We start from the raw sequence: 15,567 nt of genomic DNA on the forward strand, positions 1-15,567 counted from the left end.
TAAAGAGCTCTCTAATTGGAATCTTACTAGTAACAATTAATTAAAGAGCTCTCTAATTGGAATTCTTACTAGTAACAATGAAATTAAAGAGCTCTCTAATTGGAATTCTTACAAGTAACAATTAAATTAAAGTGCTCTGTAATTGGAATTCTTACTAGTAACAATGAAATTAAAGAGCTCTGTAATTGGAATTCTTACTAGTAACAATTAAATTAAAGAGCTCTCTAATTAGAATTCTTACTACTAAAAAATAAAATTAAAGAGCTCTGTAATTGGAATTCTTACTAGTAACAATGAAATTAAAGAGCTCTGTAATTGGAATTCTTACTAGTAACAATGAAATTAAAGAGCTCTGTAATTGGAATTCTTACTAGTAACAATTAAATTAAAGAGCTCTCTAATTGGAATTCTTACTACTAAAAAATAAAATTAAAGAGCTCTGTAATTGGAATTCTTACTAGTAACAATTACATTAAAGAGCTCTGTAATTGGAATTCTTACTAGTAAAAATTAAAGAGCTCTCTAATTGGAAATCTTACTAGTAAAACAAAATATAATTAAAGTGCTCTGTAATTGGAATACTTACTAGTAATAATGAAATTAAAGAGCTCTGTAATTGGAATTCCTACTAGTAACAATTAAATTAAAGAGCTCTCTAATTGGAATTCTTACTAGTAAAAAATAAAATTAAAGAGCTCTGTAATTGGAATTCTTACTACTAAAAAATAAAATTAAAGAGCTCTGTAATTGGAATTCTTACTAGTAACAATTACATTAAAGAGCTCTGTAATTGGAATTCTTACTAGTAACAATGAAATTAAAGAGCTCTGTAATTGGAATTCTTACTAGTAACAATTAAATTAAAGAGCTCTCTAATTGGAATTCTTACTACTAAAAAATAAAATTAAAGAGCTCTGTAATTGGAATTCTTACTAGTAACAATTACATTAAAGAGCTCTGTAATTGGAATTCTTACTAGTAAAAATTAAAGAGCTCTCTAATTGGAAATCTTACTAGTAAAACAAAATATAATTAAAGTGCTCTGTAATTGGAATACTTACTAGTAATAATGAAATTAAAGAGCTCTGTAATTGGAATTCCTACTAGTAACAATTAAATTAAAGAGCTCTCTAATTGGAATTCTTACTAGTAAAAAATAAAATTAAAGAGCTCTGTAATTGGAATTCTTACTAGTATCAATTAAATTAAAGAGCTCTCTAATCGGAATTCTTACTAGTAAAAAATAAAATTAAAGAGCTCTGTAATTGGAATTCTTACTAGTATCAATTAAATTAAAGAGCTCTCTAATCGGAATTCTTACTAGTAAAAAATAAAATTAAAGAGCTCTGTAATTGGAATTCTTACTAGTATCAATTAAATTAAAGAGCTCTCTAATCAGAATTCTTACTAGTAAAAAATTAAATTAAAGAGCTCTGTAATTGGAATACTTATTAGTAAAAAATAAAATTAAAGAGCTCTGTAATTGGAATTCTTACTAGTATCAATTAAATTAAAGAGCTCTCTAATCGGAATTCTTACTAGTAAAAAATAAAATTAAAGAGCTCTGTAATTGGAATTCTTACTAGTATCAATTAAATTAAAGAGCTCTCTAATCGGAATTCTTACTAGTAAAAAATAAAATTAAAGAGCTCTGTAATTGGAATTCTTACTAGTATCAATTAAATTAAAGAGCTCTCTAATCAGAATTCTTACTAGTAAAAAATTAAATTAAAGAGCTCTGTAATTGGAATACTTATTAGTAAAAATTAAATTAAAGAGCACTGTAATTGGAATTCTTACTAGTATCAATTACATTAAAGAGCTCTGTAATGGAAATTCTTACTAGTACCAATTAAATTAAAGAGCTCTCTAATTGGAATTCTTACTTGTAAAAATGCAATTATGATAAGTAATGCTGGGAACATTAAAAGACAATTTGGCCTTCCATATACTACTAAACTATTGGTAATATTTCAGTGCTGTGCAGTATGTATACTGTGCACATGGAATAACCAAATAACCTGCTACATTGTATGTGCAATGTAAACAATGCAATGTGCTCAACTGGACCTTTAATTTCCTGTGCAGTATGCAGTAAACAATACACTTGTGTTGCATTCCAAAAAGACAGGACACAAAACTTTACACAGTGACCACCACTGGTCACTCACGCAAAGTCCTTTTGACGTTACGCTTTCCTGTTTGTTATCCATGTTTTGTTTTTTTGTTTTTTTTTTTTTTTTTTTTTTATTTGAAACAAAAGCTTTTTTTCTTTTCTTATCTTTTTTTTTTTTATGTTATAGTTAGGTTACTTTTGTCAAATTTAAAGTAACATTTTCTGAATTTCTACCTAAACACGTGGACTATCATCTATATACATTACTCCTGTATTGTGATTGGCAGGTTTAGATGAACATGCTCCTCCCAAACTAACTTTATTAGTACATATTTGTATAGCTGGACTTCAGAGGGACACACTGAAACCTGATTACTGTATTTCAAATGAAGTCTTATTTTGTGTGCTAATGATTAACAGTGACATGTGGGACTTCAATCCTGCAAGCAGAGTGTTGGCATAGCAACTGTGCAACAGTGATGAGCTTAAAGGCAGCTGGCCAGTACTCTACAGAGTCCAACAGGGTTCTTTAAACCAGAGAAAAGTGAAAGGAAATTCCATAGACCTTATTCATGCTAGTGCCATCTTTGAATTTTAATGGGAATGACAATGAGGCTGTGAGGGATAGACTTACAGTCTCTTCAATGGGCTGTTCTGCAGTTAAAAGTGTTTTTGGATCATTCCGCGGACAAAACATTGATAAAATATCTGTCCAAGAACATTCAGTATACAAAGAACTCCTGACAACATGAGTTGTGGAAAATAAGATGGGATCTATGAGCTGTATACAGCTTTATACCATTTGTGCCATTGAAGAGATGGTAAGTCTATCCCTCACAGCACTGTTGTCATTCCCATTAAAAATCAAAGATGGCGCAAGTATGAGTAAGGTCTATAAGCAGTCTATTTTAACAATGCACACAGAAGTAAACATTCACTTAAAGGGATAGTTCACCCAAAAATGAAAATTCTCACATCATTTACTCACACTTATGCCACCCCAGATGTGTATGACTTATTTTCTTCAGCACAACACAAACAAAGATTTTTAGAAGAATATCTCAACTCTGTAGATCTATACAATGCAAGTGAATGGTGACCAGAACTTTGAAGCTCCAAACGCATATAAATGTCGCATAAAAGTAATCCATAAGGCTCCAGTGGTAAAATCAATGGGAGGACATTATTATGGACCACGCACGACACAGACGAATTAACCCGTTGTGCACCATATCCAGGATGCGATTGAGGTCCTAGTTGGGGTGGCAAAGCTCTTTTTTTTTTGCGTGGCAGCTGCCACCCCGTGCCACCCTTCTGCCACCCCGTGCCACCCACAATTACAATAGGGTTTCAGTGCTAAGCGCTTGAACCCCTAAAAATCTTAATTACAATAGGATTTCAGCGCCAAGCGCTTGAACCCCTAATAATAAAAATCCTCCACCACCCGGATTGAGGCGAGTCACTACACCACCACGAGGACTTAGAGCGCATTGGGAATTGGGCATTCCAAATTGGGGAGAAAATCACCCCCACCCCAAAATTCAAAATTATGAAAATTCTGCTCAAAACTTCTGTAAGTCCTGCTCTCACCCTCATATCCACTTTACTTGTGAGTCGTGCAACACAGAAACACTAGCTAAGTGATATGAGGGGCATAACACAGAGAGATCTTTACACTGCTGCTGAGGCTGAAGTGAAACAGATGGTCTCAGTAAACATGTTCCACTCCTCATCAGAATTGTGTTTATATGAACTGCAGCTGCAGTATGTTTTGTTCGCATTTACAGTCTTGAATATTCAACCTTATTAGTTCACAAATGCAAGGCATCATAATATCTTGTAATGAATAGTAAAAAGTATCTTGACTGGAAGAATTCAGGGTTCCCACATTTTTGACCAATGCATTTTAATGGCTTTTCCATGACTTTTCTAGCCGTTCAAAACAACTGGATTTATATATATATATATACTGTATATATATAAAAAAAATTTATATAGATTGCACTCACAAAAAGCCATTTTCAGCCAATAAAATATTTTAGAGTTGAGCATAACTAGAAAATATATATATATATATATATATATAATATAGTCACTCTAGAAATTTCCATTAAAATTTTTAATAAAACATTACAAATTTCCTTGACTTTTCCTGGAAACCACAATTTTAGTATTCTGATATTTGTAGGTTTCCCATTACTGAGGGAAGCATGCAAATTAATTATTTCAATTATTTATTTTTGTTACATGGTTTGAATACCCATTTATTTACAGATCAGTACACTGACCTTTTTCCTATTTTTAATCATATCATTTGTTTTGTGAAAAACAAAATAATTGATTAATAAAACATTAATTTGATCATTTGTAATTGTTTACCACTGTATAAAAAGATATAAAGATTGGGTGTGAATGCACTGTCCCTAATTAAACAATAGGATAACAAAACTGCAAATTGCAGATGTAACGTAATTACATTGCTACTGAAAAAAGGTGTCATGCAAAGTGTTTTGCAATATACAGTGTACAATATTTATTTAAAAACAAAACAAATAGTAAATAATAACCATCACATAGTCCACAAATATTGTGGAGGCAGTGTGAACACAGTTACAGGGAGATCATCTGTGGAAAAAATAGAAATATAAGGAAATATAGGAAAACATTCTTGTGGTTTATAATAAAATAGGGATTCATGATAAAACAGACAAATGTGTTTTAAGTGCTAAACATCTCTAACGCAGAACCATAAAATTCAGTGTTCAGAGGAGAACACTGAACACTTATTCTAATCATACAAAATGCCAATGAATTTAAACTTTAGGCATCACAGAGAGTCATAAGGAAGTCAATAATTACAAACCAGGCTGGAAAGATCATATGATTATGGCTGTAAACCATGTCCATTAAAGGGATGGTTTCCAAATATAAAAATACTAGCATTATTTAATCACCCAAACCTCTTCGACTTTGTTTCATTTGTTGAACACAAAAGGAAAATGTAATGAATATTACAGTCCATCATTTCAATACAATGACAGCTGATAAAGACTCAATTATAGTTTTGAGGTGAACTAGCCCTTTAACCCTACATCACTGCAACTTTCGATTATGCAGTGCAAAATAGTGTTGTGTATTCACCATAAATTGAGAACTGCTGAAATAGAAGAGAATAAAACGATTCCGTAACACATTCATTCGTCTGAGGTTCTCTTAGAATATGCTACATAATTACACATTTTGTCCATCTTTTTGGTAATCGCCAACAAATAAATAATTTTAAAAGAGTCCCTAATCTCCTGTGCCCTCAGTAGAGTGGCCATGAGTTGTTCCACCACCAGTTCTCTCACCGCATTGCTCCATATCCACTGTACACAACTGCCGAAATCAAGAGGAAAGACCATTCTCCTCTTCCTGTATGGTGTGATGGCTAGTTAAAGCAGTCTCTATCTTTCTGCTTCCACAACAATACTAGCATGCTCAGTGGAGGGTTGCTGTGTAACAGCTGTCGGCCAGCCTGGTGATGCCGTTTGTGTGGCAAGCTGACCCAGAGTCCATCGTCCCTGGTGACCAGGGGTTGACGGAGGGCTCATGGCCCAGTTGACGTGTGGAGCTGGTGATGTAGCCATTGAAGCGATGGGACTACTGTTCCCGAAGCTCTCAGAGGCTTTCAGGCAGGAGAACATGGATAGGGCATCAGGGAAGTTGGGCGGTGTTGCGGGTGTGTTGGATGGAGTACACATCTGGAATTGAAACACAGACAGAGCTAACTTAATTGTTGGAATCATGCATTACCACATGTTTTAATTCAGAAATTTTCTTTCAGCAACATAGCAAAGTATACTAGAAAGGAAGATTTTGATTATTTGCTTGACAAAGCCTTTTCTGGAAGTTTACAACAGTAAGTAGAAGGTTAGTTTGAAGGTTTTGTAAGCCTTATAAAGTAAAGAGTTTTGGACAGTTTAAAAAAGATTCAAGTTTGAAGATATGTAGTAGGCCTTGTTATGTGGTTGCAAAGATCGTCTGAGAGGATTGGTGGATATACAGACAGACTGACTGAATTCCAGCAACAGGTAGACATTTTCTGAAACATGGAAGTTGCTTAAATGTGGAGGTGACTAAGGTTGTAGACCTTTGGACAAACAGAAGTTGATTCAGTAATGATTGGCTACCTCTACTGAATAAACACCAGACCTGATGCACTGACACAAATGTTGCTATAGCAACGTTTAGTCTTTCAGAGCCCAGAGTTAACAGATAATCAGGGTAAAAACAACATTTGTGGCAAACAACCGTGACATCTTTTGACAATCAACAGTGTTTTTGTGCTCCAGTTAAAATCAAATACGAATGTAAAGAATGTTACAAAGCCTATTATCTTGTGACCATGACACATTTGTTCATTTTGTACAAATGAGATAAAAATCCTTCAGATAAGCCCCTGAAACTATTACTACTCATGCATGAGTTTAGTTTGACAAGACACAGGAGGAAACGTCTGTTTATTAAAAGTCTCTGTGAAATACTTTATTGGACATACACAGCATTCTGTCACCAAGTATAATTGACTATTGTTCCAGAGAACGATGATTTCATCATATATTTTGTGTCCATTTTTTTTTAAGTAGCCATTTAAAATGTGGGATAATGTAAAGTAAGCTGGTCATTATATCACAAAATAAACCCCTTCAGGGTGATATGATGCTCTTACCAGAGCAACTTAGCCTAACTTTTCAGATTGAAGTAAAAATAAATGTAAAGGTGTTAACAAATTAATTTTGATTGTAAGGATGTAGAAAAAAAAAATCATTCAAAGACTGAAATTCTTGGAAAACGTCCTGGTTACTTTCGTAACCTCCGTTCCCTGACGGAGGGAACAAGATGTTGCGTCGATGCTTCCTGCGGTGGGCTCCAGGGCAGGCTGCGGCGGAGCCGTTGCTGTTGCTGCAGGAGGACACCCTTGGCGACGAGCAGACAGGGTGCGGGGTCTTAAGCCTCGCCGTGGCAGGATGTGTTGAATAGCCTCTGTCTGCTGCTTCACTGCCGAGAACTGCTGGGCAAAGTCCTCGACGGTGTCGCCGAACAGGCCAACCTGGGAAGCGGGGGCATCAAGGAACCGTGCCTTGTCAGCCTCTCCCATCTCGACCAGGTTGAGCCAAAGGTTGCGCTCCTGGACCACCAGGGTGGACATCACCTGCCCGAGAGGTCGCGCTGTGACCTTCGTCACCCGGAGAGCGAGGTCGGTCGCCGTGCGTAGTTCCTGCATCAATCCCGGGTCAGAACTACCCTCGTGCAGCTCTTTTAGTGCCTTGGCTTGGTGTACCTGCAGGAGAGCCATGGCGTGCAGGGCGGAGGTGGCTTGTCCAGCGGCACCGTAGGCCTTAGCCGTTAGAGACGTCGTAAACCTACAGGCCCTGGATGGGAGCTTCGGGCGCCTGCACCAGGTGGTGGCACTCTGCGGGCTCAAGTGCACCGCGAGCGCCTTATCCACCTGTGGGATCCCCGAATACCCCTTGGCCACCCCACCATCGAGGGTTGTGAGAGCGGGGAGCTGAAAGATCGGGATTGGGTAGTAAAAGGTGCCCCCCATGATCTTGTCAGCCCCTCATGCACTTCCGGGAAGAAAGGGACCGGGCCGGGACCCAGAAACCAATCATCGAGCCGTGAGGGTTCAGGGGAGAGTGGAGGGTTCCACTCTAGCCTGACGCTTGCGGCTGCCCAGGAAAGCATATCCGTCATCTCTGTGTCGGCCCGAGACTGGGCGACCATACCCGAAGGAGGAAGCCCAGCCGAAGCCTCCACATCAGACTGAACGAGCCCGCTCTCCGATGCTGTGCTCGATAACTCATCATCTTCCAGGGCCCTGAATAAGAGGTTGAACTCGCCCTGAGATGAGCCGGCAGTCTCATCCGAGAGCCCGACCGGGGCAAGCGAGTGTGCTGAGGAATGGGAGGTCCGTGGGGGGTTACCCGGCGGAGGTGCTCCCATTGAAGTCCCCATATCGCCCCCAGTGCTATCGCCCCGGCCTCATACCCAGTCAACTTCGAGTGAGTGACAGATAGGGAACACCCTTAAGTAGATTTTTTTTTTTCATAAAGCAGCAGCAAATGTTTATGTTTTAAAATATGTTTATTACTTGAAATAATAATACCCACCAAATCAAAGTCAGAGTGGTATACCCTACATGCTTAAAAATGTTTGAAAACATTTTTGAACATAATGCAAGGAAAATATGACTTTTTATTAAAGGGATAGTTCACCCAAAAACTTTGTTTCTTCTGCTGAACACAAATGAAGATTTTTAGAAGGAAGTAAATGGTGATCAGATCTTTGTAGCTCCAAAAATCACATCAAGGAAACAAAAGTAATCCATAAAACTCCAGTGGTTAAATCCATATCTTCAGAAGCGATATAATAGGTGTGGGTGAAAAACAGATCAATATTTAAGTCCTTTTTTACTCTAAATGAAAGTGAAACTAAACAGGCACCACATGTGACTTTCAGATGTGAAAGTTAGGAGATTTAGAGTAAACCTATTATATCACTTCTGAATATATTGATTAAAACACTGGAATCTTATGGATTAATTTTATGTTTCCTTAAAGTGTTTTTTGGAGCTACAAAAGGTCTGATCACCATTCACTTGCATTTTATTGACCTACAGAGCAGAGACATTTTTTCTAAAAATCTTATTCTGAGTTCAGCAGAAGAAAGAAAGTCATACACATCTGGGATGGCATGAGTGTGAGTAAATGATGAGAAATTTATTTTTTGGGTGAACTATACCTTTAATACCTCAAGATGTGTAGTCAACATTTAGCAACATTTTTTATTTAAAACTATGTAAAAGCTTATTTTTATTTATATATGAATAGATTTTTTGCAATTATTAATCCAACATGAATACAAAAATGACACTACTAAGAACTTGGCAAACAACTGGTAGGACCTTGAAACTGAAACCTTATTTATAAAGTCTAATCCTACTCCTCTCAGCCTCCCAGTCACAAGATGTAAACCAAATTTCTTTAATTTTATAAATTACTTTGAATCATATATAAACCTTTTGGGGAAAAAAAACAAATAACAAAAAAGCACTGAAAACATGTAAAGTTTTAAAGGAACTGCTTTTTTTGGTAAAAGTATTTTGTCTGGCAATGTTAATTAGTTGGTGACTATATATAAATACCTCCTGTATGCAAGGCATTGAATGAATAAAAAGGTCTGAATCCAATGAACAGAATCATCACCATAGCAACTGCAATATGGATGAAGCAACTAAATTAATCTGTTACAAAGTCTTTCTAGCAAATCAGTCCACTGTCAGCCGTCTTTGGAACGCTCTCGGGAGGCTATTTCCAGTCATGCCAGTGCAGCTCCTATCTACTTGAATGAGGGAACACCGAAATCTCAAAAACGGTTGGTCAAGATTACAATCAAAGAACATATTTCAAATCGACAATAAAATTGGATAATATTAGAATAATAAATTGTGCTTCATTAGCTAATATTATGCTAAAACACACAATTTCCTTGCTTGTATAGCTAATGCACATGCACGTTCTCAAATTGATTGTAGGGTTGTCACGATACCATAATGTAACAAGGTTAAAATGGGAAAGGAGGCGGCGGGAACTGGCTGAACAGTCAAAATAATACTTAATGAAACAAAAAAACACAAACGCACACACGGCTGGTGCATGTGGCTCTCTCTCTCTCGAACTGCTGCATCCCACTGCACTTATCCCTCTCCTCGTTTGATCAGTCCGATTGGGGGCCAGGCATGCGTAATCATGGCCCGGCCCCGCCCTCCTCTTTATCACACATAATCATATCGTATGATACTTTACCAGCTAAAGTATCACAATACCACATGACAGTGTGTTAATTCTTTACACAATTTGTCATAGTGGTTCTTAGAAATTAGCCATTTCACTTGTTGCTCTGGAAGTGGTGGAAATAACTGATGGATGAACAGGGAGAAGGCTCAAATGGATTAACTTGTTACCCAATACATTTTTGTTTGATGTAAAAAAAATAAAAAAATTAAAAAACTATGCTGTTTCAAAACAGCCAATTCAAACGGCACGGCTTTAAACTTTTATTCCATTATTCTGTGATTATTTGAATGTTGGTAACATAAAAATAAAGATAGTGTAACATCGAAAAGACTATTTTGAGCAGTTGTTTCATTATTACAGCCGCTTCAGCCCTTCTCTCCTGGTAAAGAGCAGTGCAAATGCAGATCACACACACACCGGTTTGATCGCACGTTTTAGGAATGTAATCAAACCGTGACCATACCGATATGGGCTGCGTTTCCCAAAAGCATTGCAAGTTTAAGTTGATCGTAGAGACCATTGGTGTGAATGCTTATGATGCTTTTGGGAAACGCAGCCCTGATCATAAGTAAAGTTACTGACACCATGCATTTGTAATTGGAAAAAAATAAACAAGTGCAATGTTCGATTTTAAGAGAAACAGTAAATCTTAATATAAAGCATTTAGGTTAAATGAAGTGGCACTAACCCGTGTGTATTCTGCAGAAGCCGTGGGATGTGTCCGAAGGTGTTTAATAAAGTTGCTGGTGTTTCCCCATTTGGCTTGAAATCTTTGTAGACATTCACGCCAAATGGGTTTTCCCAGTCTCATCAGGCAAAACCCAAAATAATTCAAAATCTCGCTATGTGAATTGTGTTTTTTAAAAAGATTCTCACGGTCCAAAGTTTTATTTAAATCCATATTATCCATTAGGAGACACGACTGCCAAATTAAGATGCTGGGATTCAGATGTGTGTGTCTGAAGCATGGGAAAACAACTAATTGAAAAATAAACAATACCAAATAAGGGGCAAATTCTAAACAGTATTTTGTGCTCTTACAGGGTACTGCGTGAAGAGGACGCCACTCGAAAAGACTATTTTAATGTTATTGCAGACATAGGTCTAATTCAAATGAAGGTTTTAGCGAAAATAATATTTACTACTGCACATACAATATAAATTACGGTACTACTGTATTAATGGTACTATCGTTTAAAAAATACTGTGGCACCAGTATACTGTGCAACCCTATTTGACTGACAGGCGATGTCTGTATCTAAAAGGTGATTGGCTCTTTTATGTGTAAGGCGGGACTTCCTTTCTACATCTGTTGTCTGTTGGGCGCTCAGAGCTTCTTGGTTGAGCGTTCCAATTTCTCCCATTCATTTTAATAGAAGTGGCCTGTCTCTGCTAATTTGCCTTTGTCTGTTAGACCAATATAGCCTAGTTTCCATCCACTATTTTGTTATCGACAAAGTGAAAATGCGTAAAAAATTTTTTTGCGAAATTTGTCGTCTTCTGCCTGTTTCCATTAAAATGGTCTTTTAATCGATAAAAATGGTGTGCGTGATGACGTCATGCCTAAAAAAAACACACTTTGTCGCATAAGTTTTGTTTTATCGCAAAAGAAATCTGCCCTTAAGCCGTTTCCATACAGAAATGTGTGTTAATCGCTAATTGTGTACCTTTCGCCTCCCAGATGTCCCTAATATTTTTCCTCAGAAGTTTTGGTAAAATGGGGAGAATATTGAGACACTTTATTGAATTTAGACAGCTTACTGTTATTTTAATTTCACAAATAAATGCAATCAGAAGATGAGGAATTGCAATTAAAAAGGGAGCAGTTGTCCTTCTGATAGGACTGTAATATTGGTCCTGATGTTGCACCAATTGCAGGTTGCCACCGGTTCCGACCAGAAGTTGAATCGTCATGGCCCTTTTCAAGCTGGCAACCTGCACCAATTAGCGGGGGAAACTTTCGGTCTTGGTATAAGGAGCATCCATCGATGTGTATATGCTGTGTGCACAGCTATTAAAGAAACATTGATGTGGTGTAATATCAGGTTTACATATCATACATTCCTGATATTCAATAGGCTATTTTGAACAATCATCTAATCTAAAGCATTGCCATCACAGCTGCATTATGTCCCGCATATTTGTCCAACAACTTTTAACGACCAACTGAACTTGATTGTCATCTAAAATTAATTTAATGTCATAATGCAATTTACATTTTCTGAAGAAGCTCAGCAAATGCGATCCGAGGTAAAGAGGGTTAGATTTAAAAGTTTTAAAAGGTTCAAAAGCTCGTTTTCTGAAAGCGAACTCAGCATTGGACAAATAGTTCTGATTGTTTATAGTCTTGAAAGTTTGACAGTGCAGAACATTCTGAGAATGTCATTCAGCTGACTTTTTTTTTTCTACAGAACAGGGTAAGACTAATTTAAGTTTGTGTAACGAAAAGGCAATTATATAGGCCTAACAATATTATTTTTTTCATTTGGTAATTTATTTTATTTAATACAGGGAATTTTGCTGGCATTTTTTCAAAAGTAAGCTAAACAATAATTTGAAATAATTGGGCTATATGTTAGTGTTCCAAAAACTGAAGCTTTTTTCCTAGTATTGTGTATTTTTTTATTGTGCACAGAAATGATATGTTTTTTGTATTGTGGGCTAATTCCGTGACTGCCGTCTATTATTTTGAATGGTGTGGAAAAGCAACTTTAATAAATAAACAGATGTCTACCGTGATTAAATTAATCGCAAACAGTGGCCATTCATTTGTTCTCCGTGCACTTGTCGATGTGCATGACACGAGATATTTGTGTTGGCACTCCTGAAAGTGTTATGTTTGCCTCATCGGATCTATATGCCATTAAGATCAATCCATAATCACGTACAATAAATTGGCTTTCAAGGATGTATACTGTCCTCATGATTAACACAGGCTAACGATTGAGGTAAATTCTGTCATGCGGCACTACATTTTTGCGTTAATGCCAATTTTCTCGACATAGTGTTTCCAAACCAGTTTTTCTTGACATTTTAAGTATTGACATAGAGTTTATGTGCTAGAGTTAAAGGGAAAAATATTATGTTGATAATTTGCATTTCCATCAGCTTTATTTTGATGCGCTAAAATTTTGTTCGCAAAAAATCCTTGGATGGAAACGTAGTTTATGATGATACTTTGTTTTATACAATATAACTTGAACTTCTTATTTTAATTATGTATTATTTTATTAGTGTGTCTACACATTGCTTTTAATTCAATTTTTAATTCAATCAAAAAACTATTATTTACAATTTTAATTGCTTTCTATATGCTTTATATTTTATATTATATATATATATGTAAATTTATTATTTCCTCTAAGTCTGTAATAGTACAAATAAAACAAAACAAACAAACAAAAAAAAAAAAACAAAGAAAAATCACTGATAATACAGCATATTTCGGCTATCTGGCCTCAATTAGCTTCACAAACATTTTAAGCAAATAAGCATGCTCATGTCCACCAAAAAATGACATTTTGTCAAAGTCTGAATTGTTTAAAAGTGTTTGAATTGCACTACCATTAGGTTTGGATTGTCTGAAACACACTGGCATTACACTCTCACTAATGGTAGTTGTTTTAATAGTCCCATACATTAGGGAGATCCAGAGCGAATTAAACAGAATCAGTGATTGCTGTGGTGTTTTCCAAGGGTTAACTGAATTTGATTCGCCTTGCATGTGACCGGTAGCATTACTACTTCTGAATAATTCCAGAGAATATTTAGCAAAGACGGGCCACTTCTATTAAAATGGCAGAAGTTGGAACGCCCAATCAAGAAGCTCTGAGCGCCCAACGGTCAACGGATGTAGAAAGGAAGTCCCGCCTTAAAGGTAAAAGAGCCAATCAACGTTTAGATACAGACATGGCCTGTCAATGATCTCGAGATCGCGCATGTGCATTAACTATACAAGTAGGGAAAATTTCGTTTTTATCGTAATCTGGGGTAAAGCAGCACAATTTATGATACCAGTATTGACAGATGTTCTTGCTGATTTGAAATATGTTCTACGAGCATAATCTTGACCAAACGTTTTTGAGGTTTCGGTCTTTCCCCATTCAAGTAGATATGAGCTGCACTGGCATGACTTCAAATAGCCTCCAGAGAGTGTTCCAAAAATGGCCGACAGTGGACTGACTTGCTAGAAAGACTTTGATAATTCCAAGCAAATTATTTGAATCTTAAAAATATCTAAGCAACAAACGTGTTTATTAATCGTTTTAAATCATGGAGGATTCGAATTTCGAACTGGCTACACTGTGTTCCAAATGACAGGTTTTTATTGTTATAAGAGGGTGTAAACACGCAGCGTCAAACGCGTGTTCTCTCATTTTCCTGGAATCGCCCTCCCTCCCCCACAACTTTGGACACGTTTGCAAAAACGCCAACTCCACGAGTCCAGACTATTTTTTAAATCTTTAAAAATAGCTACATTTAATGAACTGCCAACGGGTGACCATACGAACTTCAAACTGTCAAATCGATCATTTAAACGACATAAATGTAGCCTTCGCGAGACACATGCCAGTCTCTGTTTATTTTTGTCTGACTCGTGTTTTCAACATGGCGGAAGTCATCATAACAGACATAAGAAACCATCAAGACACAATGACAAAAACGACAATCATTTATACTTACCATCTGATGGCTGTAAGGAACATTAGCTTCTTGGAAAAAAGTACTAAGAGCAGTCTGTAAAAAAAACATTAAAAATGTATCAATTGGTTATCATTAATAGATATAAGGAAATAAAAAATGTTTGTTGAAGGGCTTTGGTCATAACTTAATTAACCTTTTAGACCTTTATTTCATTGAACAGCAACATTCTTTGCCCAACTTAAAATCTTCGATAAATATTTGGAAGTCCCATGTGTAAAAAGGCTTTTAAGTTGCTGTTGCAATGAGCTTCCCTTTTTATGTTTGTATACAACATAATGAAACCATATACCAAAATAAGAGTTAGTCGTAGTGAAATCTGTTTACAGTTCTTGTCCCACATTTAAAATTGAGATGTACATACCTCAAACTGCCAGTGTGAAGCTTGAAGAAGCTGCTTTGCTTGATCTGCCGCGCATCCGGCTGTGAGAACAAATTGGTTTATCATAACTTGATGCCTTAATTCTTCCATATTCAGTCAAGAAACCTATGTGATCTCCTGAGATAAAAGTTTCAGCTGGCAGTCTTTCAAAAACGACGTACGCAAACATCAACTTGTCGATATGAAACCAAAAAGTGTTCTTCTGAATCAAACAGTAGCGTCCCCTGTTGGGAGATTGTTTCAGATGAGAACTCTGGGATTTGTAGGCAAGTATGCAAAAAGTCCGGATAAGTCACATTAAAGCTGCACTCAGTAATTTTTTCCTCATTTAAAAAAAGTTTTACTTTGAAAGAATTAACTGTAATTTTGTCACCTATGTATGAGACGTGAGATGAGATGAGGATTAACATGTCGGTAACCTTATAAAAGCTGTTTTATTCTACATGGAAAGGGTCTGCACATAGGGGCTGCCATGTTAGGATCACGTGACCAGCCGAATACTACTAGCTTAATCTCAGTAACCGTCC

The 15,567-nt window shown here is 36.5% G+C and overlaps 1 protein-coding gene across 1 annotated transcript; it reads right to left on the bottom strand.

Moving 5' to 3' along the window:
• Window positions 1-4,393: 4,393 nt before the first annotated feature.
• Window positions 4,394-15,269, bottom strand: LOC127449983 (UBA-like domain-containing protein 1). Its single transcript, XM_051713656.1, has 3 exons — window positions 15,023-15,269; window positions 14,641-14,694; window positions 4,394-5,859 (listed from the first exon to the last, which is right to left on the bottom strand). The coding sequence occupies exons 1-3, from the start codon at window positions 15,128-15,130 to the stop codon at window positions 5,563-5,565; spliced, it is 459 nt and encodes a 152-aa protein (XP_051569616.1). The 5' UTR covers window positions 15,131-15,269; the 3' UTR covers window positions 4,394-5,562.
• Window positions 15,270-15,567: the final 298 nt, after the last annotated feature.

This window comes from Myxocyprinus asiaticus, chromosome 13, assembly GCF_019703515.2.
Source record: "Myxocyprinus asiaticus isolate MX2 ecotype Aquarium Trade chromosome 13, UBuf_Myxa_2, whole genome shotgun sequence".
NCBI classification, from domain to species: domain Eukaryota; kingdom Metazoa; phylum Chordata; class Actinopteri; order Cypriniformes; family Catostomidae; genus Myxocyprinus; species Myxocyprinus asiaticus.

Coding starts and splice junctions, on each gene's coding strand:
- LOC127449983 (XM_051713656.1), bottom strand. CDS start 15,130: ATGGAAGAATTAAGGCATCAAGTTATGATAAACCAATTTGTTCTCACA. Junction 14,695..15,022: donor CTTCACACTGGCAGTTTGAG/GTATGTACATCT, acceptor TTTTTTTTACAG/ACTGCTCTTAGTACTTTTTT. Junction 5,860..14,640: donor TTCCTTACAGCCATCAGATG/GTAAGTATAAAT, acceptor TTTCAATTCCAG/ATGTGTACTCCATCCAACAC.